Source organism: Rhinolophus sinicus, linkage group LG16, assembly GCF_036562045.2.
Source record: "Rhinolophus sinicus isolate RSC01 linkage group LG16, ASM3656204v1, whole genome shotgun sequence".
Taxonomy (NCBI): Eukaryota; Metazoa; Chordata; class Mammalia; order Chiroptera; family Rhinolophidae; genus Rhinolophus; species Rhinolophus sinicus.
Genome location: NC_133765.1, coordinates 8864246 through 8887568, shown reverse-complemented (window position 1 = coordinate 8887568; position 23323 = coordinate 8864246). Strand labels below are relative to the sequence as shown.

The following is a 23323-nucleotide window of genomic DNA, read 5'->3' as shown; positions in this document are numbered from 1 at the left end:
ACCCAAATGCTACTTTGAGGGGACCATGTGCATCCATATGTTCATTGTAGCATTGTTTACAATGGCCAACAGGTGGAGGCAGCCTGGATGTCCATTGATAGAATGGATACATAGGAGGTGGTACATATATACAGTGGAATATTGCTTGACCATGGAAGAGAATGGGTTCTTGCCATTTGTGGCAACATGGATAGACCTGGAGGGTATTGTGCTGAGTGGTGTGTCAGACAAAGAAAGACAGATGTAATGTGATTTCACTTATACAAGGAATCTAAAGAACAAAACAAACAAAACAGAAAGAAAGTCATAAATACAGAAAACATTTTGATGGCTGCCAGATGGGAGGAGTGTTAGGGGTGAGGGTGAAAAAAGGGGAAAGGATTAAAAATACAAATATGTAATTAAAGTGGTTATAGGGATGCAGGGTGTAGCATAAGGAATATAGTCAACATGGGTACTACATTTGTTTGGATGATAGATGGGAGTGGGTTGAGGGCAGGGTGAAAAAGGTGAAGAGATTAAGAAGTACAAATTGGTAGTTACAAAATACTCATGGGAATGTAAAGCATAGGGAATATAGTCAACAACACGGCAATAACTATTTATAGTGCCAGGTGGGTACTAGTCAGGGGAGGTCATGTCTTAAATTATATATATGTCTAAGCACTGTGCTATATACCTGAAATTAATATAAAATAATATTGAATTTCAACTGTAATTGAATAATTTTAAAAGGGGAAAATGTGAAGGGAAATAAGAGGTCCAAAATTCCAGGTATAAAACAAATAAGTCATGGGGATATAATATGTAGCATAGCGAATACAGTCAATAATATTGTGATAACATAGTACAGTGTCAGATGGTTGCTGGACATATCATGATGATCATTTCTTTAGGTGTATAAATGTTGACTAACTATGGTGTACCCCTAATATACTATTGTATTTTACCTATATTTTTAATAAAAATCTTTTTAAAATAAAGTAATTGTTGATAGATATATACTTATGCCATTTTATTATTAATATTTCGGATATTTTTTTCCTTCTTCTTAAAGAAGTCCCTTTAACATTTCTTGTAATACTTGTTTGATAAAATCCTGTAGCATTTTGTCTGGGAAGCTCTTTATCTGTCCTTTGATTCCAAATGATAGCTTTGCTGGGTAGAGTAATCTTGGTTGTAGGTCCTTGCTTCTCATCACTTTGAATATTTCCTGCCAATTCCTTCTGACCTGCAAAGTTTCTGTTGAGAAATCAGCTGATAGTCTTTTGGGAGCTCCTTTGTATGAAATAACTGCTTTTCTCTTGCTGAATTTAAGATTCTCTGTCTTTCAACTTTAACGTTTTAATTATGATGAGTCTTGGTGTGGGCCTGTTTGAATTCATCTTGTTTGGGATTCTGCTCTTCTTGATCTTGTATGTCTATTTCCTTTGTCAGGTTAGGGAAGTTTTTCTTCATTTTTCCTCAAATAGGTTTTGAATTCCTTGCTCTTTCTTCTTCTGGTATCCCAATAATGTGACTGTTGGTACACTTGATGTTGTCCCAGAGACCCCTTAAACTATCATTTTTTAAAAACCTTTTTTTCTTTCTGCTGTTCTGATTGGGTATTTTCTGCTACCTTAACTTCTAAATCATTGACTTGATTCTCTGTTTCATCTTACCTACTGCTGATTCCTTCTAATGTATTTTTTACTTCAGTTATTGTATTCTTCATTTCTGACTGGTTGTTTTTGATGTTTTCTATCTTCGTTTTTATGCTTCCTATCTCTTTGTTAAAGTTCTCACTGAATTCATCTACTCTGAAGTTCAATGGGAATCCTTATAACCAGTCTTTTGAACTCTGAATCTGGTAAAGTGCTTGTGTACATTTTGTTTAGTTCTTTTTCCTGAGCTTTGTTCTGTTTTTTCATTTGGGCATGTTTCTTTGTCTCTCCATTTTGGTTGCCTCTCTGTGTTTGCTTCTGTTTAGTATGTAGGGCTGCTATGTTTCCTGGTCTTAGTAGAGTGGCCTTATGTAGTAGGTGTCCTGTAAGGCCAAGTGGTACAGTCTCCCTGGTCACCTGAGCAAGGAGCTCTAGGTGTATCCCTTATGTGAATTGTGTGGTCCCTTCTATTGTAGTTGAGCTTTGGTTCCTGTTTGTACGTTTATGGGAGGGAATGTTCTTTGGGCTGATTGGTTGTGAGAAATGACTGTGACTACAGTGGAGGACATGTTGTGCAGGGGCTGACCCTAAGTAGCAGGATTCATTTTAGCAGGGCTCTGATGCCTGCCCAGTCTACCCTTTGGGTGCGTCATCTGTGGAGGCAGGCAGGTGGTCCTCCAGCTGGGTCTGAAGCCATCCACTTGGTGTGCCGGCCCTGCAGCCTCCTGGAAGAGGCTCCACCCCAGGCCAAGTTCAGCCACAGCTTATCCCTACCTGGGGCCACCTGGCATGAGCCACAAAGCAATCCATAGGTAGCAGCCACCTGTGCTAGGCTTGGAGGTACCTGAAAGAGGCAAAGCCATGAAAGAAGAGTGGCTGCTACTAGTGCTGGATTTAGGACCATTTAGCAAGAGATATGGAGCACATCAAGGCCAAGTGCTGCTCATTTAGGTTTTGTGAACCTTTGAAATATCTTAGGGAAGTCTGCAGCATGAGCCAAGACACGCTGTTTGGATGGAAAGCCACTGGAATGGCTTGAGTGGGCCCACCAGTTGGGTGGATCAGGGTTCCAGAGAATCACCAGGGCTGGACAAAGGTATGGTGTTAGTCAGGTTGATGAAGACTCAGATCTGGCTCCCTGCGTCTGCACACTGGGAGCAGAGAGGGCTCAACAAAGAAACAATGGATTCTGCCAGAACTTTTGTCTGTGAGAAAGCTGCCCCTCCAGCCCTCACCCTGACTCCAGACAACTTAGTTCCTCCCTGTATGTCCCTGGAGCCTTTTGAGCTGCTGCCCCATCTTTGGAGCTCAGAGAAAGTCAGTCCACCAGAAAGTAAGTCCATGTGGGGACCCTTTAAGAGGAAAGCCTGGGACTCCTGCTGCTGTCTCACTCAGCCACAATCTCTGCTGGTTTTCACAGCAGTTGTGGGGACTTCTCTTCCCGGCACTGAGACCTTGAACTTAGGAGCCTCATACAGAGCTGGGACCCCTCACTTCTCCAGGGGCAGTTCCAGAGATATTCCTCCCAATTTTTAACTGCCAGACACAGGTGTGGGACCAGCCCCTTCAGTGTCTCCACTCTTCCCACCAGTCTCAAAGTGGCTTCTTCTGTATGTCCTTAGTTGTAGGATTTCTGTTCAGCTAGACTTCAGGCAATTCTTAATGACTATCCTATTATTCTATAGTTAGTTGTAATTTTGATGTGGTCATGAGGAGGCAAGCACAGCATTTACCAACTTCACTATCTCGACCAGAAATCTATGTTGGGTATTTTTGTGACTGAATAATTTTAAAAACCATTTTGAAATCAGCACCAATTTTCTTTAAAAGCATACAACTTTACAACCTTATGGTCCACATACTTATGACTGCAAACAGTACTGTTATAAATCTGTGTGGATTTTGGCATAGGAAGTATAAAAACAAATTTCTTTCATTTGACATTTGACATTTGATATAAGGTCCTAAAAATATTTGTCTCCCCCTCATCCCTCTCTAAACTTTTTGTGTCCAGCAAATTCTTTTTACTACATTTATTCACATATTTTACCTCCTCGAAGTTAATAAGCATAATCTTCTTTAATTAAATGAGTTTCAGTATTTATTTTGTGCCTCCTATACAACTATATTGAGGAAACATAAGAATATAATGGTAATAAAAGAGATACAAGACATGTTCCCTGCCCTGAAAGAATTGTACTAACTGAAGACTTCATATATATGCACATTGATCTGTGACGCAGTGTAAATAACTCAGAGGAAGGAGAGAGTTTTAACTGGCACAGTCAGATAAAGCTTCATGGAGAAGATGGAACTTGAATTGGCCTTGACAGATAGAGGGTGTCCACCTGTGCACAGCTAGAGGAAGGAAGGTGCAAAGAGAGGATGGGCCAAAGGACAGAAGCAGGAAAGAGCAGATAGAGCAGGCCCCTAGATTTCTGTGAAACCATCTCCATAATAATTGTCACCAAGTTAAAGTCCTACTGCCAATCAAGCCCACGTGATTTTCGTAGAGACATATGAAGATTTAATGAAAGGTGCCCTCGCTATTTCTTGAAAGAACTATTGCATTCATAGATTAATAGATGTAAACTTTTGACACAACCACACGAAACAGGAAAGGAACTGGCTTTCCATCACTTTGCTCAATTTGGATCCCATGTGAGTTATTTGTAAAGGCTATAAACATCAAGGGGATTTTTTTCCTTAATAAGGTCTATGAAATGCAAACACTTTGCTAAATAACATTTAATCTTTTCAATAGGTACAGGGGAAGGATGATTCTTTAACATGGGCACAGGCAAAAGGGCTGTTTACCCAGGTTTACAGATCACCAAGTCCAATTCAATTCAGTTCAGAGAAGTCATAGCTTCTAACGACGTTAGTGCCTTTATTGGCAATTGCAGACTTTTCTGTTTATCTAGCTTGGTCTTTACCCTCATGGATTAATCCAAGTGTCTGGGAGTAATTATAACCAACTCTCCATTGCTCATAATAACAGGAGGCAATAGTGACATGGAACATAAGGGAAAGGGGGAAAAAGTCAAAGTGTGGATTTATATATAAGCCCCAGACTTACATTCTTAATAAAATTAGCTTGCATTTTCTAAACAAACACTGACTGGTGACAAAGAGGTCTGTTTTGGGTCAAAATGAGTAGATAATGTCACTTCGAGAAATGTTTTCTAAGTTTGCATCTTGATAGTATTTTTTTAAAAAGTGTTCCCTTCCAACCTTCCACAGCAGTGCCTGCAGGTAAGGTTTGAAGAATCAGGATATGTAGAGAAACCAGATTTTGTCATATTGGTGAAGAAACATCAAAGCCAGTAGATCTTTGTTTCATCACATGCTTAGTTTCACTTCCAAGAAAGCAGAGTTCAAATATACTTTCAGACCAGAAACAGGTGAGAAGTGATAGGGAGGCTGTAAGAAGGGTCACAAATCTGAGGACAGCACAGTGTATCTGCCAAGGTGACTGCTGGTGCCCAAATTTCCTCCACCTCTTCAGAGCTGCTCAGTTTCAAATCCTGTTGCTATTGGGTCACAGCAGAAAAAATTTTGACTTTTCACTTATTTTTTTGCTTGACACATTCTGGATTTATGTCTTTTTTGTTTCTTAGACCAGCCACCGTTGTCTTTGTGTAATAAAAGATATCAGACAAGTCTTAGGATGTGGAAGTAATATTTGTTGCAGTTTCTCCTCATTGGCTCTCTCCTAAGAGATACTATTTTGTTTGTAGCAGCATGTCTCATTCTTTATACCACAAAGAAGTGATGGAGGTTTGCTAGCTGAAATTCATCCTTCAATGGTTTCATTCGCTTGTTTGCAAAGGCAGTACAATCAACTGTTGCCCTGTGATTTCTGGCACTCCCAGTAGAAAGGAAACAGCAGTGCCAAGTTATGGCAGGGCTTGCCCAGTTGGGCCTTCCACTACAAAAGCATCATGGTTTCCTTTCCTCCCCAATTACCACTCCTTCCCTGGTTCCCATTTCCATTTGTATCCAGCAGGATTGGCTAACCTTCCTTTCCTCATCCTGGGAAAACACATCTTGCTCCAGTGCAAAAAAAGAGACTGGAATAAACAGGTCGAAGGGGGCTGTGGAACCTAAGGCTTGCCAGAGGACAGCTTGGCTGAATGGGTGCCTGAAGTAAGGCATGTCCAACTGCTCCCAGACAGAAGAGGGCTGGGCTAATGTCATGGACATTTTTGGAGCACAGTACTTGTACTTTATAAAGCTTGTTCTTATATTTCATTCCATTCTCAAAGTGGTTGAAATGTATTTGTCCCTTTTTCAGAGAAATTTAAGTCTCAACGAAGCTAACTGACCACATCCTCACAGCCAATTAAGTGGCAGAGCAAGGATTTCAATCAACTCTCAATTATCTCTTCAAGTTCATTTTACTTTATAGACCCCTGAAGCCAACTCATATATAAGAAACAGTGGGAACAGACTTGAAGAAATTAAACGGGGTCAGAATGTGACTAAGACAGCAGTCAAATCCGCAGGTGTAGGGCTGAGCTATTTACACGTATGATCATCCCCACTTTGTTTCCCATGAGCTCCTAAAAGCTGTCAACCTTGATGAAAAATCCTCTTCAGGAATATTCTTCAGCGATTCCCACTGTGTAGAGGTAAAACAATCCCAGGCTCCTTAGCACGCCAAGCCAGAGCGAGCCCCTCCCCTCTAACTCCACACAGCTTTCCAGCCTCTCTTGCGCTCTCTTCCTGTATGCTGTTCCTACTGTGCTCTGCCACTTGCAGCTCTCCATGTCTTTTTTAATTTTTAAATTTCTTGATTATAATAAAATATGCATAACATAAAATTTACCATCTTAACCATTTTCCAGTGTACAGTTCAGCAGTGTTATGTATACTCACACTGTTGTATCTCCAGAACTTTTTCCTCTTGCAGTCAAAACTCTGTACCCGTTACAAAACTACTCCCCATTCTCCCTCCCTCTAACCTCCCACAACCACCATTCTACCTGTTTCTGAGTTTGACCTGAGGTACGTAGGTACCTCAGGTAAGTGGAACCATCCAATATTTGTCTTTATGTGACTACTTTCTGTCTTTACACATTGTTCATTGTTTCCTCCATCTGGATATCCTCCCTATGCGTTCACTGGCTACTTATTAATCCTGTAGGAGTCAATTTAGGTATTATCTCAGGCTTTCCATGGTCCCCCAATCTCAATGAAGTGCCCTTCCTATATATTTAGTGCATTAATCACACCCACTTGGAGTTGTTCATGTTCTAACCCCTTGATAAAGTGGTGCAAAGCAGCATTCTCCTCGGCATACACCTGGGAGCTTGTTAAACACGTAGCACACTAGGACTTTAACAAGATCCCACGTAAATCACATGCACACTCAAGTTTGATAAGTACTGTTCTCCCTAGACAAAACAGTTTGCAAACCACTCTTGAGCCAAATCTGGCCCGCTGCCTGTTTTTGTAAATAGTTTTATTGGGACACAACCAATCGTTTGGATATGTATTGTCTCTGCTTTTACGCTACAATGGAAGAGCTGAGTAGCTGCAAGAGACCACCGTATGGCCATAAAGCCTAAAATATTTAGTCTCTGGTCCTTTATCAAAAAAGTGTGCTGGCTCCTCTACTCGACTATGGGCTTCTTAAAAGTAAAAACCTGGTATTATTTTGTTTTGTAAGAAAGACAGGTTAATATAATGATTATAATGTAGGCTTGAGGGTAGACTTAACAAGATTTGCAGCTGGCTCTGCCATATCCTTGCAAGTGACTGTGGGCAAGTCATACCCTCTCTGTGCCTCGCGCTCACCTACAAATGGGGACATAGAACCTACCTTAGTGCTGACGTGTGGGTTAAGTAAGTTAACGTATGTGAACTGCTTCAAGTGGCACCTTGGGCAAATGTTACCTCCTGGCTAGTACCAGGTATTTTTAGAGTTATCTATCATGGGGGCTTTGTTGATGCTGGCAGAATGAGCCCTGTAACAGACACTGTCTATTAACATCCATCCGTTCTCTGCTTCTTTCTTGCTAACATCTAACGATTATTTTAGGTATGTAACCTTCCTGGAGGGTGACCTTCTCTCTTGGGGGGTAAATACTATTGCAAGTCAATCATAATGCCATTCTCAATGTCAGTGGATTGGCTTATGGGAGGGCAGTTCTGGCCAATGAGTCATAATTTTCTTGATGGGCTTCTGGGAAAATGTTTCCTCATTCTTTAAAAGAAAAAATCAAAGAGATGCCCCTATTGTTTCACAGATACAGATTTGTAAAATGTGATGCCTCAAACTGAAGCAACACTAAAGGGGGATTATCTGAGAACACTTACATGTTTACAATAGCAGAGCAGAAAGATGGAAAAAATCTGGGCCCTTTATGAGGTCAGAGTTGCTGACTCCATCAACCCCTGAGGCTTACCTACTCAGGTACTAATTTAATGGAAGAAAATAAATTTTCCTAGTTTAATTTCAGTCCAAAGCTTCCTAACTCCTATTACCATGGACAATGTTTACACATATTTTTACTCCACCCAGGACCTAACAACTGTTGTTGGCTGCGATGAGGAAAGAAAGAGCAGTGTTTGGAAAATGAATGGACTGGGTAGGACAAAAAAAAATAAGATAAAAAATGTTCTGGGTCACTGCAGGCCCAATTTTTCATTGCCTTTTATCACTCTCAGCTGGGAGTATCTTTTCTTGATAGCAATGGCTCTCTTCCAAATGCAGATCTCCCTTGTTGTCTGAACTTGTTACCCAAGTAACAAGTTGGCAGGTTGTTTCAAAGCCAGATGGGTTTTGATGATTTCCTTGGCGATATCCATTATTTCCCCTCTGGGTAGATGGAGGGTATGAGGACACCTTATCTTTTGGGGGCAGAGACTATGGGTGGGGTTTCTTATATAACATGAAATACAAGGAAGTTTTCTTTAGGGTTGGAAGTATCAACAGATTCCTTAAAATTTATAGCTACAGGAATTTTTGGTGTGTCAACTTACAACTGGTTTTATACCACTTCTGAGCCAAAACTAGTAGCAGAGATTCAAAGCATAATAGGTGGCTAAGTATGGGGAGAGAAGGTAGCAGAAAACAGGACTCCACCTGTCCCGCAGAGCACCTTGGCCCTAGAGGAAGCAGGTAAAGGGTCAGCTCCAGTAAGTCGGCTGGATCTCTACAGTTCCATACCCAAGCAAACACTCCCCAAAGACAGGCATGCTGAGATCCTTCTGCCTTGAGGGTCCAAGGTGGGAAGATGCTTGTAGAACTTTGGAGCCATAAAGTCACTGTAACAATCGAGTTTTAAAGCTAGAAGGGTCCAGGAGACAGTATTTCATTCATCTCCTCGTCTTTAGGCAGTAACAACATATCTAAAGTCTCTCAATAGCAGCTGCACACATTTTCTGGTTAAAAGCCTGGGGGTGGGGGTGGAGATGAGTAAAAAGATTTCAGGATTTCTTCCATAAACCACTTTAATGATGTGCCCATCAACTACTTCAGGGCCTCAGAGAAAGTTGACGCTTGTTCTAGACTCACCTGTTCTTGTCAGGTTAACCCCAAGCCCCTCTTCTAAATGGGGAGGAAGACCCATAATTCAGTGAAAGCGGGCTCTAACAGGGGAGTGCTAAAGCATGAGGGGTGAGCAAAGGTCCTGCAGTGATACCCTTTAAACCCTTTTTGTCAGCTCACATTCACATGCATTTAATGTGCAGCATTTCCTCGTGACTTTCCCTCTGCCTCCTTCTCTACCAACATTGTATCCTAATCGTTCCATTTTCTGATAGACACTGCAGCCTGACACAGCACCTCTGCCTTCATTACTGGTGTTCCTAAAGACTAACTAGATCCTTAAGGAATAGGAAGTAAAAAGCTTTATGGGGACAATCAATTCCCTGCAAGTTTGCTGATATTATTGGTTCCGATTAAAAGTTCCCCACCCGACTTGTGCAGAGAGAACCCCATCATTCCTGGGGTTCCTATTCTTTGTGCATTCTCAGCCATGGTGCAAGTATTTCCCTTCCCTTTGGAAGCACTGAGTTGAACATGCAAATTGTCATAGGATTTTGTTGAAGGAAGACAGAGAGAAGGTCACAAAGGCCAAAACTCAATTGCTCTTAGGGAAGGGGTTGTGAAGAAAGCTAATTAAATAAAATCTGTGATGCAACTCTCTTTCAGAAAAGGCTGTGGAGGGTTGGGTGGATGTACCAGCAGCCTTGGCAGTCTGCTTTGAAGTCTTCTGGACAGGAAAAGTGTAGCCACCCAGGGAAGCAGGCTTCAATGATATCCTTCACAGGTCTGATGTGCTGGAAAATAGCCAATGAGCAAGAAGTCCCTTGAGAAATGTGTCCCTCCCTCTTCTGGAATTGTTGGGAACCTAGATAGGACCCACGGGTCTGGCTTTCAAGAGCAGTCCTGAATGAATTTTCCGTTTTCTAGTGGGAACAAAGAGCTCAGAAGATTGTTTTCTTCTCCAAGGAAATCTGGCTATCTTTTTTTCTCTTGATTTACCTAGAGTTTGTGTGCTGGCAGATTAGGTACACGCATGCACAGGGCCAGGCTATCAGCAAACAATCTTATGGCAAACGGGCTCATTCCTCTACTTCACAGATTCCTTTTTCAAAGGAAACAGGATCTACCCACCAGCAACACTAACCACCACAAAGAAAGTACGGCAATGGATATGCGTGCAATTGGTACATATATTCTCCCATCGCCTGACTGGTCTCTGAGTGGCACAGTAACTCCTTTTCAAACCTTCAAAGAATGGGTGAATAACCTATGGCTAAAGGGAGACACCCGTCCTCTTGGGGTTGCTTGGGGTATCTGAGGCAGAGGTGGTTGTGGCAGACTCCTCAACTGCAGCATTGAGATCCAAGAATTCCAGGATGATGTCCCAAAGGCAGTAAATCAAATGCCTGAAACAAATGGACACAACTTAGAGGAAGGCGTGGCTCACTCAGGAGACACCAGATTCTGTTTACGACATTTATTTTCCCTCCCCACCCCCCACTACGGATATAGCTTGATGAAGCCACTGACATGACACACGTTTGTTGAACTAAAAAAGGCTATGACCCCAGTAAAGGTACAAATAGTACTTGAGATTAGATTTTAGAAAATTCTGTATTTGTTTATATAGCTACGTTAGCACATCGGCACTGCTCCGAAGAACTGTGAGGGAGAGAAAATCCCTGTGATATCAACTTACTAAGAATTTTCAGAGCTTCTGACTACTGCTATTTCTCATCACTATAGATGTACAGGCTACCTTACAAACAATGAGGCAAAGGCCAGGATCCTTGAGGAGTGGGAGCTGGTAGATGCCGTCTGCTTTGGGACAGGGTTTGAGAGAGGAGGGGAAGTGCTCAGTACTTCTCAGAAGCGTTCTATCCCAAGGTACCAGCCAGGAAATACTTAGCTCTTCTGAATTATTCTAAGAGTATTCACCCAGCATTTCTGGTGCTTTATCGAAGCCCAACCTCATTATCTGTCTACCTCATACAAAACAAAGACCCTTCCTGATCCTAACACTAATCATAGCTTTGCTGTGAGGCCAGGCACCTATGGGTGAAAATCATTACATGGCCTATAACGCACAGGCCAGGGGATGTTCTCAATGTTCACAGGGGCTGGCAGATGTTGGAAAGAAACATTAAGCACACAAAACAAGCCTGCAGGGTGATAGCGCACTTTCAGTAGCTCAAGTGGGGGCCTGCACCAAGTTCTGCCAAATATAAACACAGAAGAGGCTGGTGCAACACTAGCTTCTGCTCACATGACAACCTGTAGGAGCCAGTAGTGTGTGGGTTTTACTTGGTGTGTGTGGACCTGAGTGTCACTCTCTGCAGTCAGGACCCAGGGCAAGGAAAGACTGTAATCCCGTTCTTCTCAGTGTGGGTTGTTCACTTGGAAACCGTGGGCACCTCTGAGACCACAGATGGCTTCAGCTATGCTGATGTTGGGTACACACTTTTCACCTACCTATTGATGAGGGGTTGCTGCAGTGATTCCAAGACTAGACTCCAGCTCAGCCGGCATTTATTCACCCCAAGGATTTCTACCAGGACATCTGAAGAGGAAAATACAGATGTGGTTTTAGTGTTACCAGTGAAGGAAGGCTTAGATTCTAAGGAGAGTTTCTCATGATATCTGCTCTCTGTATTCAAATGAGTATTTCTGGCATACCTCTGAACTACACAGACAAACTAGAAATCCTCAGAAAACAGAAAAATTAAGGAAAAATGTTTCTTAAGTTAGGTGTCTAAATAAGAATGGGCCTCAAGAAATGATTTTGTAACCTGTCACTGAAGTGCAGGTACCCTGATGCAATGGCTTAGGTTGGAGAACAGAGGTTACTGACAGTGAATAACATTGTCCTGAGCTAAGACTTCACTACCACACCCTGGGGAACATAGACAAACTGCCCTCTAAAAACTGTACAGAGCAAATCAAAACAAACCCGCTTCAGAGTTTGTTTTTATTTACTGCCACAGACCATGCACCTTACTCAGTGGCCCCAATTTATCTAGGCTGAGCTTCTGTAGGACACAGATTTCCTTCCCTGGTCCGAATTCTGAGTTGTCAGAGAACTCCAAGTCTCCATCTGGTAGGAATGGTTCTGAGACCTGCCTCTGTGGTGCAGACAGAGCTTCCCCAGATCTGCCCCACAGTTACAATCCCAAATATCTGCAGGATTCTCACCTACTACCATGTTTCCCCGAAAATAAGACCAGGTATTATACTAATTTTTGCTCCAAAAGGCACATCAGGGCTTATGTTCAGGGGATGTCAACCTGAAAAATCATGCTAGGGCTGATTTTCCAGTTAGGTCTTATTTTCAGGGAAACACGGTATCTGTGATTGGTCATAGCCATCCTTTTCATTCCCTCAGCATCACCTGGGTGAGGGGTCAAAAACATTGCAGCCCTGATCATTTTCCTATTAGTCTGAGAATTGGTGGGTCAACAGGTTTTTGAGTCTAGCCACATTTAAGGCCCTTTGAAAATGGGGAAAGGTATGGGGCAATGGTAGCAAAGCAGGATCAGAAAGAAATAGTTATTAGAATAATCAATCTCACTGTCCAATTACCTGGCAGGACTCCCATGAGGCTCTCCAAAGCTTGTTTCTCAGCAGTCAGCTTCTGCTCCTTTGTCCTTACCAGCCGCGGATACTTAGGTAAAGCCCCACCAGGCCAGATGGATTCCTGAAGAAGTCGGAGGTACTGCACCCAGCGCTGTGGACATGTTAGGTTAACTACTTGCACCTCTAGCCATCTGTGGTGGAAGAGAGAAGAAAGGTCAGATAAATCTGAAGGAAAGGGCACTCCAAGGTATAAATCATGTGAGCGATCCAAACAGGGCAAAGCAAAGAGTACCAACACTCACAAATTAAACCAGGCCAGTTCAACAACTTGGGATCACAGAACTTGAAGATGAGTAATAATACTGATATTGTTATTTACTGAGTGGCCACTATGAGCCACTCATCGGATTAAGGGTTTCACAGAACACAACACTTACAAGCACCACAAGAGTTCTGTCACACCTCTAAAAAAATGTCTCAGTGCTTTGGTGCTCAGGAAATGTTTGTTGATTAACTGGCAATTGTTCTTATTATAATGAAAAATTTCCTTTGTCTAAAGGGGTCTCTGTCTCTGGGCAAGGCTGCACCTTTCCAACTCTCCTCCAGTGGGAAGCAGTGTAACTTCTCAGTAACACATGCATGCAGCCTGTACAGTCAAGGGTTTGATGATTTGACACAAATCCCTCTCTCTTGCCACCTTGTCCATATCCAGTTGGTCTTCACGTCTTCATAACCTGTCTTGAGCATTTCCTATGTTTGCACTTTGCTCATAACAGTCCTTTCACTGACAAGGCCCTCTCCTTTGTAGTAGCAGAAGTCCACCTTCGGCAAGACCTGTTTAAATCCCACCTCCTCCACCAAATCCTTGACCACTCCAGCTAGAAGTACTCTCTTTCCCCTCCGATCTCTACTGGCACTTAGTTCTACAGCACAGGATTGAAACTAATATTACTTTGGAATATAAATTATTTTCTCATGTGTTTACAGCTTTACTTTTCCAACTAAATTATAAGCACAAGAGTTTTATGACTTTTAGCTCTAAAAATAATTCCCACAGTGCCTTGGTGCTCAGGAAATGTTGGCTGATTAACTGGCAATTGTTATTACAATGAAAATTTCCCTTTGTCTAAATTTCAAAAATGAGTCAATAACTCTGAGGGGGCAGATATACCAAGTCTGCAGTTCCTGCACGGTGTTTCCACCTTATTCTTTATTTGTCCCTGCATTTTTTTTCAGAGCAATGTGGCTACTAGCTGAAGTTCAAGACCACCGAGGCCTCTGTAGTGTGTACCATGGTTGAGACTGGCATGGCTGTGGCCATAACGGATGGACCACCAACCATGTCTAACCATGCATGGAAGACTACTTGGTACAGCACCACATGGCAGCTCATGCTGTCGCTCCTACGGTATACCCGAGTTACTTGTCACCTATCCAAGAGCAGAGGGGCTGCCAAGGCAAACTTTATTTAACCTCCACTCTGCCAGACAGTCTGCATTCCACTCAAGCTAGGCATTCCAGCCTTGAGGGCTGCAGTCCCCCAAGTCCAGGGCTCACAACTGATTCTAAGAATAGGAAGTCTAAAAGGTAATGGCAGGGCAAGAATGGCAGACATCGACGGAGATCAAGAGCAGTATAAAGCTGCCCTTGCCCCAAATAGCCATCACGATAGTATTTGGTATTATTAGGGCTGCATTGCCTTTTTATAGGGCTTTTCATTCAGCGAGCCTAAGACGCCTGATGAAAGGGATCCTGGATCAAGAATTCCGTTTCTGTTTATAGAAGAGGGCTACCAAAGAGGGTGCAATGACCTGAGTTTTCTGTAGGGAAGCAAGGGATCCGATTCTCTTACCCCTAGTTCTCTGCTTTACCTCAAGCCACATATACTTGTGTGACTTTTGCTAAGGGTGAATGATGTGTACTAAGGTCTCATCTAACTGACTGGAGTCCCGGGAATACAAGAAATAGAATTTGTGCAAACTGGCAGAAATAAAACAAACTTCATGTTTAAATAGAGGAATATAGTTTAGAAAGTGGCTTCTATTTGCTAGTTTGTTTTTCTCATTATTTTTAATACCCTGAAGGTAAAAGACACAAACCACACACACTTGTACCACAGATTTAAACATTCATTCTTTTCAGGTTTCTCCTCTTGCCCAGGTTCTTCCCTCCTCCTCTAAGAAAACAGAGGCTTTCTCCTAGACATTAGCCTGACATTAGCCTGTTTCATTTCTTAGCCCCAGCGAGCCCACACGGAGAAGACTAGGGCAATAAATCTTTCTTGTTCACAGAACTTGTGAGATTTGGCATCTCTTCATGAATGATGAATCTCCCAATCTGTAAGGAAAAAATGATAAAGCCCAAACCAAGAAAATCACCACCACCGTTACTACCATTGCCCAAACTGCCCTGCCCCACAGATAATACAAAAAACAACAACAAAAAATCTATGCGCTGTAGAGCCATTTCTAAGGCACGCTGTATTATTACAAACAATGTCTTCCTTAGGTTGTAAATGGCCACATTCAGGGATTCCGTTTCCTTTGCTGTGCCTAACACTGAGCACAGAACCAGTAACACAACCACGAAGAGGGTAAGGGTTTCTTCATCCAACAATCTCTTCCCCCCTTTCCACCTCCATATTCCCTTCCTTTTATTCTCTTGTCCTGCTCTAAGTGAAGCTCCATACACACCACCAGTGCTTTATCTAACTTTATGAATTCCCTTGGTCCTGCTCCGTTTATCCTGAAACTGAGCTAGAGCAGAGAAAGCAGAGAGATCAGGCTCTGGAGTATCAAAAGAGAGACTGATGTCTTAACTCCTCATTAGTTCTCTTCATCTCTCTATTCCACACGTTTCCTTTCTATTCTTAACCTAGGAGTGAGAAGGTTAAAAAGAAATCCATATCCCTATAGCTCTCTTGAAGCAAAAGGAATGAAATTTATGTGTCCGGAGTCCAATGCATAACAGCTATTCCAGCATCAATTTCTGGAACCTATGGGTGCCACTTACAGTTACACTAACAGAAATCCCAAGTTTCAAGGTGGATACACACACACACACACACACACACACACGGTTCTGAAAATGTATTATGAATTATTTATAAGAAATCACTAAACACAAATTCTATTGTTTATGTAACATAAGACACATGAGGTAAATATGCTAAAATACAGCAGAGAAGAGTTCCAAGGTTTTCTTTTCTACTACTATTCCAGTTCTGATATTTGATTTAAAGATATCTCTTTCTACTATCCTACCTTTTTCCCAAAGAAAAGAAGAAGAGAAAAAAGCCAAACCAGGTCTGTTCCATTAGGCCATCTCTGAATGATTCAGTGCAAATGGAAGCCTTACTAGTGGGCCCAGAAATAGCCAATAAAATGAGAAAAAGGCAACAACAGATTGACACTGACACACTGAAGAGCTTCTCTGATGCCAGAAGTGGAAGGAGGAAGGATGTAGAGATTAGGGCTTCCCACTGCACTGAGAGTGCATGTCTTGTCCGTGTTCAAAAGAACTTGGTCTGAAACAGCTACTGATAGAGGAATGAAGCAGTGGCTAAAAAATAAAAGTTTAATACTAGGGCTTAAGATGGCACTTCAAGGTTAGCAGAAGGTCACTTTCCATCAAAACAGCAGAATCAAATCTCACAAGAAGGGGAGAAAACTGTAGGGACCATGTCTAATCTAATTAGCCAAATTCCTTCCACTTTTCTGAGAGTTGCTATGGCTGAATGAGCAAGGGCCCTGAGTTAAGTATGGCTTAATGCGGAGGACAGGGGGAAAAGGACAGTGAAATCATAACACAGAAAATATTCCTAAGAGCAATAAAAATATTCTAACTAAAATGCCTGGTGCAGTCTCAATGAAATAAAATAACAGACTCATTCCTTGTACCCTTTTTATCCACTGGGCTGTACCTCTGTAGACAACCCAAGTGTGATTACGCTCCAAGCTCATCCTAACGTACCAAATACAGGTCAAAGAAAAACAGAAAAGAAAGATCAGGTTAAAGCTTCCATCATTCTAAATAGATACATAGGACATTAAAAGTATCAACTTATTTTATTACCCTTAGAGCAGGGTTTTCCAACCTTGGCTCTACTGACATCTTGGACTGCTAATTCTTTGTTGTGGAGGGCTGTCCTGCACACTGTAAAATGTTGAGCTGCATCTCTACCCCCCACCATACTAGTTGTGTGACAATCAATGATGTCTCCAGACATTATAACATGTCCTCTGAGGGACAAAATTGTTCTCAGTTGGGAATCATTGCCTTAGACTTAGGGTCTTTTGTATATAGTGTATCAGGCCACTTTTACAGTAATTTAAAAACTGGTGGTTGTGGCACAATATTTTTCAAACTGTGGGATGAACGGCATTAGAGGCCATGTAATCAGCTTTGTGGTTTGTGATATTTAAATACATATAATTAGAAATAGATTAGAAGACATAAAAGTGCATCTCATGTTTTGGGACCCTTCTGCTTCATATACAAGATCTGACAAGTTCACAAACTCATCCTAGAAAAAGTGCTACATACCTCATTGCTGAATATCACCAAGGTCACCTTCAAAGTACTCCCCTTGGGAAGCTATGCACTGATGCCAGTGCCTAGTGCACCCTTCAAAGCAATTTTGGAACTCTTTTTCTGGAATGGCCATCAGAGCTGTCGTCATATTACGCTTGATGTCCTGAATGTCATCAAAATGTCTTCCTTTCAATGTTTCCTTTATCTTCGGGTAAAGAAAGAAGACACTGGGGGCCAGATCAGGTGAGTAGGGAGGGTGTTCCAATACAGTTATTGTTTACTGGCTAAAAACTCCCTCACAAGCAGTGCTGTTTGAGCTGGTGCATTGTCCTGATGCAAGAGCCATGAATTAATTGCTGGTGAAAATTTCAGGTCATCTAACTTTTTCATGCAGCCTTTTCAGCACTCCCAAATAGTAAACCTGATTAACTGTTTGCCCAGTTGGTATAAATTCATAATGAATAATCACTCTGATATCAAAAAAGGTTAGCAACATTGTTGCAACAAGTTTGAAAACTTAATTGTCTGACCCGGTATGTATGTATCTATGGATATATATCTGATACGTGTGTGTATGTGTTTGTGCCCGTGTGTGGGTGTTCATGTGGATCATGATGTAAAATGTATTTCTTACAGTGGGTTGAAGTTTAAAAAAAGTTGAAAAGCATTGATATAGTACAGGGAATCAGGAATTACAACAACAGGGGGAAAAAAGCCTAAGCCACATTTTTAGCCTCCTGGAAACACTCCGCAACCCACCCACCCTCAAGCACCCTGTAAAATGTTTACAATGGCATAAACCATGAACACTGTATCCACACTCTTAGTACATTACTTTGATTATGTGCTCATTATATCAGTTGCCTCAATCTATGGGGTAGAGAGAAAGGAGATCTGGAGGGTGATGGTGTGGATCCAGGGCATTTTCCACTAAACCAGTTGTTTTTGCCAATTTCATACCTGATAAAACACTTCTCTTCCCTCTGATTCCTTTTCCAGGCCTCTGCCTTCCTGCCAGAGCCCCTTGTGTTTATGCAGTCACCCCCTGGCAGCTCTCAGCTCTAGGCTTCTCAGTCCTATAACTAGCCAGACCCAGGTTTCTCAGCTGTGTCTGAGAAAGTTCATCACTGTTGTCCTCTGTGTATCTACGTCACCATCCTTTCCTGCCTGTATTGGGAGAAGAATGAGGAGGAAATGAACTTCAAGGGCAAGATACTCTTCTTTCTTTCTCCCAATGACTACTGTAAAATCTAAAATGGCTCATGGTGTCTACATAATTTCTTCTTTGATTTTTACATTTATGTTTTAAATCACAGATCCATGTTTAAAACACGAGCTTCAAGGGTAGACTATATAGTGCCTAAATACCATGATTTAGGAATCTGAGTTCCATAGTTTTATACCTAGCCACAAAGAGTTTTTGTTTTTGATTAGTAATGTACAAGTTATGGATATAAAATATGTGTTAAGAATTGAAGCATTCTTAATCAAGGAAGGAAATTAAAGAAATCATTTGTTGATCTGGTCAAGATAGGAGAATAGGTAAATGCTGTGCTCACCTCTTCTCAGGACATCAAAATTGCAAATTGCAACTAAACTACAGAACAACCATCATTGAGAATCACCTGAAGTCTAGCTGAACCGAAGCCCTACAACTAAGGACAAACAGATGCAGCCATCTTGAGACTGGTAGGAAGAGTGGAGACACAGAACGGGCTGGTCCCACACCCATGTGACCATTAAAAATCGGGAGGGATAACTTGGCTGTGGACGTACCCCCTCCAGAAAAACGAGGGGTCCTACCCAGCCCCACAGCAGGCTCCCCAACCCAGGGTCTCAGTGCTTGGGAGAGAGGTACCCGTAACTTCTGGCTGTGAAAACCAGCGGAGATTGTGGCTGAGTGAGATGGAGCGTGGCTGGAATCCCAGGCACTCCTCTTAAAGGGACTCGGCATGAACTTACTTGCTGATGGAGTTACTCGCGCTGAACTACAGTGCTAGGGCAGCAGTTAGAAAGGTGCCAGGGACATAACAGGGAGGAACTGAATTGTCTGGATTCAGGGTGAGGGCTGGAGGAGCAGTATTCTACCTGATGGAGAAACTGGAGGAAGCCATTGTTTCTTTAGAGGGCCCTCCCCTCTCCTGGCATGCCGACACAGGTGGCCATCATATCTGAGTCTCCTTCAACCTAGCTAACACAATTCGTTCACCCTGAGTCCCTAAGACCCCACCGTACCCAACTTCTGGGCCTACCCAAGCTGCTTCCAGTGGCTTTTCTGTATGAATGGCTTGTCTTGGTTCATGCTGAGGACTGCCCTAAAATCTCTCAAAGGTTCACAAAACCCAAAGAAGCAGCACCTGGCTTTAGCATGTCCTGTACCTCTGGTTGAGCTGCACTAAGCCCAGCACTAGTGACAGCCGACCTTGGTTCATGGCTTGGCCTCTTGAGGCATCTCCAAGCCCAGCATGGTCAGCGGCCATTTGTGGATTGCTTTGTGGCCCATGTCAGGTGGCCGTGGGCAGGGCATAGGCTGCAGCTGTACTTGGCTTTCGGTAGGGCCCCTACCAAGAGACCCTGGGGCTGGCATGCCTGGTGGCCAGCTTCTGAAGGGGTTGGAGCATCACCCAGCTGCCTCTGGAAATGACACACCCTAAGGGCAGACTGGGCAGGCACTAAAACCCTGCTAAAGCGAATCCTGCCCCTAGGGTCAGCCCCTGCACAACAGCTCCTCCACTGTATTCACAGCCAGTCCTCACAAAGAATCGGCCTGAGGGTCAATCGCAACCATTGACATGCAAACAGCAATGAAGGCTCAACTACAACAGGAGGGCACACACAACCCACACAAGGGACATACCTCAAGTACCCAACACACGTGACCAGAAAGACTGTGCCACTGAACCCCACAGCACATCTACTACATGCGGCCACTCTACTAAGGCCGGAAGACATAGCAGCCCTACCTAATACATAGAAACAAACAGGCAGGCAGCCAAAATGGAGAGACAAAGAAACATGTCCCACATAAAAGAACAGAATAAAGCTCCAGAAAAAGAACTAAACAAGATGGAGACAAGCAATTTACCAGACACAGAATTCAAAACACTGGTTATAAGGATGCTCAATGATCTCAGGGAGAACTTCAACAAAGAAGATATAGGAAACATAAAAATGGAGATAGAAAACATAAAAGAGAACCAGTCAGAAATAAAGAATACAGTGACAGAAATAAAGAATACTCTACAGGGAATCAACAGATTAGATGAAGCAGAGTATCAAATCAGCAATTCAAGATAAGGTAGAAGAAAACATCCATTCAGAACAGCAAAAAGAAAAAAGAATCCAAAAAAAATGAGGATAGTTTAAGGGACCTCTGGGACAACATCAAGTACAACAACATTCTCATCAGAGGGGTACCAGGAGGAGAGAGAGAGCAATGAATTGAAAAACTATTTGAAGAAATAATGACTCAAAACTTCTCTAACCTGGCAAAACAAATAAATATATAAGCCCAGGAAGCACTCAGAGTCCCAAACAAGATGAATCCAAAGAGGCCCACACCAAGACACATCACAATTAAAATGCCAAAGTTTAAAAACAAAGAAAATCTTAAAAGCAGCAAGAGAAAAGCAGTTACCTACAAAGGAGCTCCCATTAGACTGTCAGCTGATTTCTCAACAGAAACTTTGCAGGTCAGAAAGGACTGGAATGAAACATTCAAAGTGACGAAAAGCAAGATTACTCTACCCAGCAAAGCTATCATTTAGAATCAAAGTACAGATAAAGAGCTTCCTGGACAAAAAAAAAAAAAAAAAAAGCTAAAGGAGTTCATCAACACCAAAACAGAATAATAACGAATCTTAAAGGGACTCTGTTACAACGAAAAAAAAGAAAAGATAATAAATATGAATAAAATGGCAATAACTACATATCTATCAATAATTACTTTCAATGTAAATGGATTAAATGCTCCAATCAAAAGATTGGAGAACTGGTGGTTGGAGAACTGACTCTGGGTGGTGAACACAAAATGTGATTTTTAGATGATGTAATACAGAATTGTACACCTGAAATCTATGTAACTTTACTAATAATTGTCACCCCAATAAACTTTAATTTAAAAAAAAAAGATCTGGTGGTTAAATGGACAAGAAAACAAGAACCTGACACATGTTGCCTACAAGAGACTCACTTCAGATTGAAAGACACATACAGACTGAAAGTAAAGGGATGCAAAAAGTTATTTCATGAAAAAAAAAAAAAAAAAAAAAAAACTGGGGTAGCAATACTTATATCAGACAAAACAGACTTTAAAACAAAGGCTATAACAAGAGACTAAGTACCCATTCAACCCACTTCTGGGTGTTTATCCAAAGAAACTCAAAATGCTACATGCTACTTCGAAGGGATGTGTGCATCTGTATGTTCATTGCAGCATTATTTACAATGGCCAAGATGTAGAGGCAGCCTGGGTGTCCATTAATGGGAAAATGGTACATATATACAATGGAGTATTGCTCGGCCAGGGAAAGGAATGGGTTCTTGCCATCTGCAGTGGCACGGAAGGACCTAATGTTGTGCTGCATGGAGTGTCAGACAGAGAAAGACAGATGCAATGTGATTTTGCTTATATGTGGAATCTAAAGAACAAAATAAACAAACGAAACAGAAACAAACTCATAGATACAGAGAACATTTTGATGGTTGCCAGGAAGGGGATTGGAGGTCAGTAAAAAAGGGCAAGGGATTAAGACATACAAATTGGTTGTTACACAGAAGTCATGGGGATGTAGGTTATAGCATAAGGAATATAGTCAATAAATTGTATTAACTATGTATGGTGTCAGATGGGTACTAGATTTATTGGGGTGATAGATGGGAGGGGAATTGAGGGTGAAAAAGTTTAAGGCATTAAGAAGTAGAAATTGGTATTTACAATATACTCATGGGAATGTAATGTACAGCATAGGGAATATAGTCAATAATATTGTGATAATGTGGTATGGTGTCAGATAGTTGCTGTACTTATGGTGATCACTTCTTTTAGGTATATAAATGTTGAATAACTATTGTGTATGCCTGAAACTAATATAATAGTGCATGCTAGCTATATTTTAATGAAAATCTTTTAAAAAAGTAATTATTTGTTGAATCTTAGAGGTTATCCATTCCAGTCTCATTAATTCACACATTAAAACACTGAGAACTAAAAAGGAGCACTTCATAGCAAGAGGCTACTTTACTTTAGAGTTGGAAGAAAATGTAGAGGTTATTCTTATGTAACCTCCTCACAAGGAATCCCCTGTATAATATCATGGTATAGCTTGGGGTTCTGGCCTCTGAACCTAGAAAACTGGGCTCTTTATCTTAGCTCTACCACCAATTAGGAATGTGACTTTGGGGGAAGCTGCTTAATTCCTGAAACAGTAATTTCAATTCATTAGTGATATTATTAAATACCGGCAACCAAAATCTCCCTTTTGTAACTCCCAGTCATTGCTCATACTTCTGTCCACTGAAGTTAGGGTTTCCGGGCGGGAATTCCCGCCCATTCTCGTGATTTTTTTCCTTCGCTTTCCCATTCCCAAATTCTGAGAAAAGTTGGTTGGGAAATTGGGAAAATCAGCTCCTTGAACCCAGTAATACCCACAATGGGAAATAAACGTACTACTCACAATGCATCTCTTAGACATTTTTCCTATTTATCACTAGGGTTTCCGGGTGGGAATTCCGGCCCATTCTCGGGAATTTTTTTCGCTTTTCCATTCCTGAATCCCGAGAAAAGTTGGTCAGGAAATTGGGAAAATCGGCTCCTTGAACCCAGGTGGTTGGTAGTATTGGCCGTCACTTTGTGGAAACGATTCATCATGGAGAACAGAAAACAGTTTATATCTCGGGATTCAGGAACCAGAAAGCAAAAACAATTCCTGAGAATGGGCAGGAATTCCCGCCGGGAAACCCTAGCTGGAGCTAACAGGATGTATTGAAATTACCAAGTCAAATCTCACTTTCACCAGACAACGCTTTGTGTTTTTAAACACATCTATTCTTTCTTCCCTCTATATACCCTATGTAT

At 41.8% G+C, this 23323-nt stretch overlaps 1 protein-coding gene across 1 annotated transcript in view; it reads right to left on the bottom strand.

The window, feature by feature from the left end:
• Positions 1-10313: 10313 nt before the first annotated feature.
• The window catches only part of SNX19 (sorting nexin 19), a 38488-nt gene continuing 25478 nt past the window's right edge, over positions 10314-23323 (bottom strand). The window contains exons 9-11 of the mRNA XM_019713974.2: positions 12721-12905; positions 11614-11701; positions 10314-10547 (exon numbers count right to left, since the gene is read on the bottom strand). Of these exons, the coding sequence (XP_019569533.2) occupies positions 10415-10547; positions 11614-11701; positions 12721-12905 (406 nt within the window). The 3' untranslated portion in view covers positions 10314-10414. The remainder of the gene's footprint in view (positions 10548-11613; positions 11702-12720; positions 12906-23323) is intronic.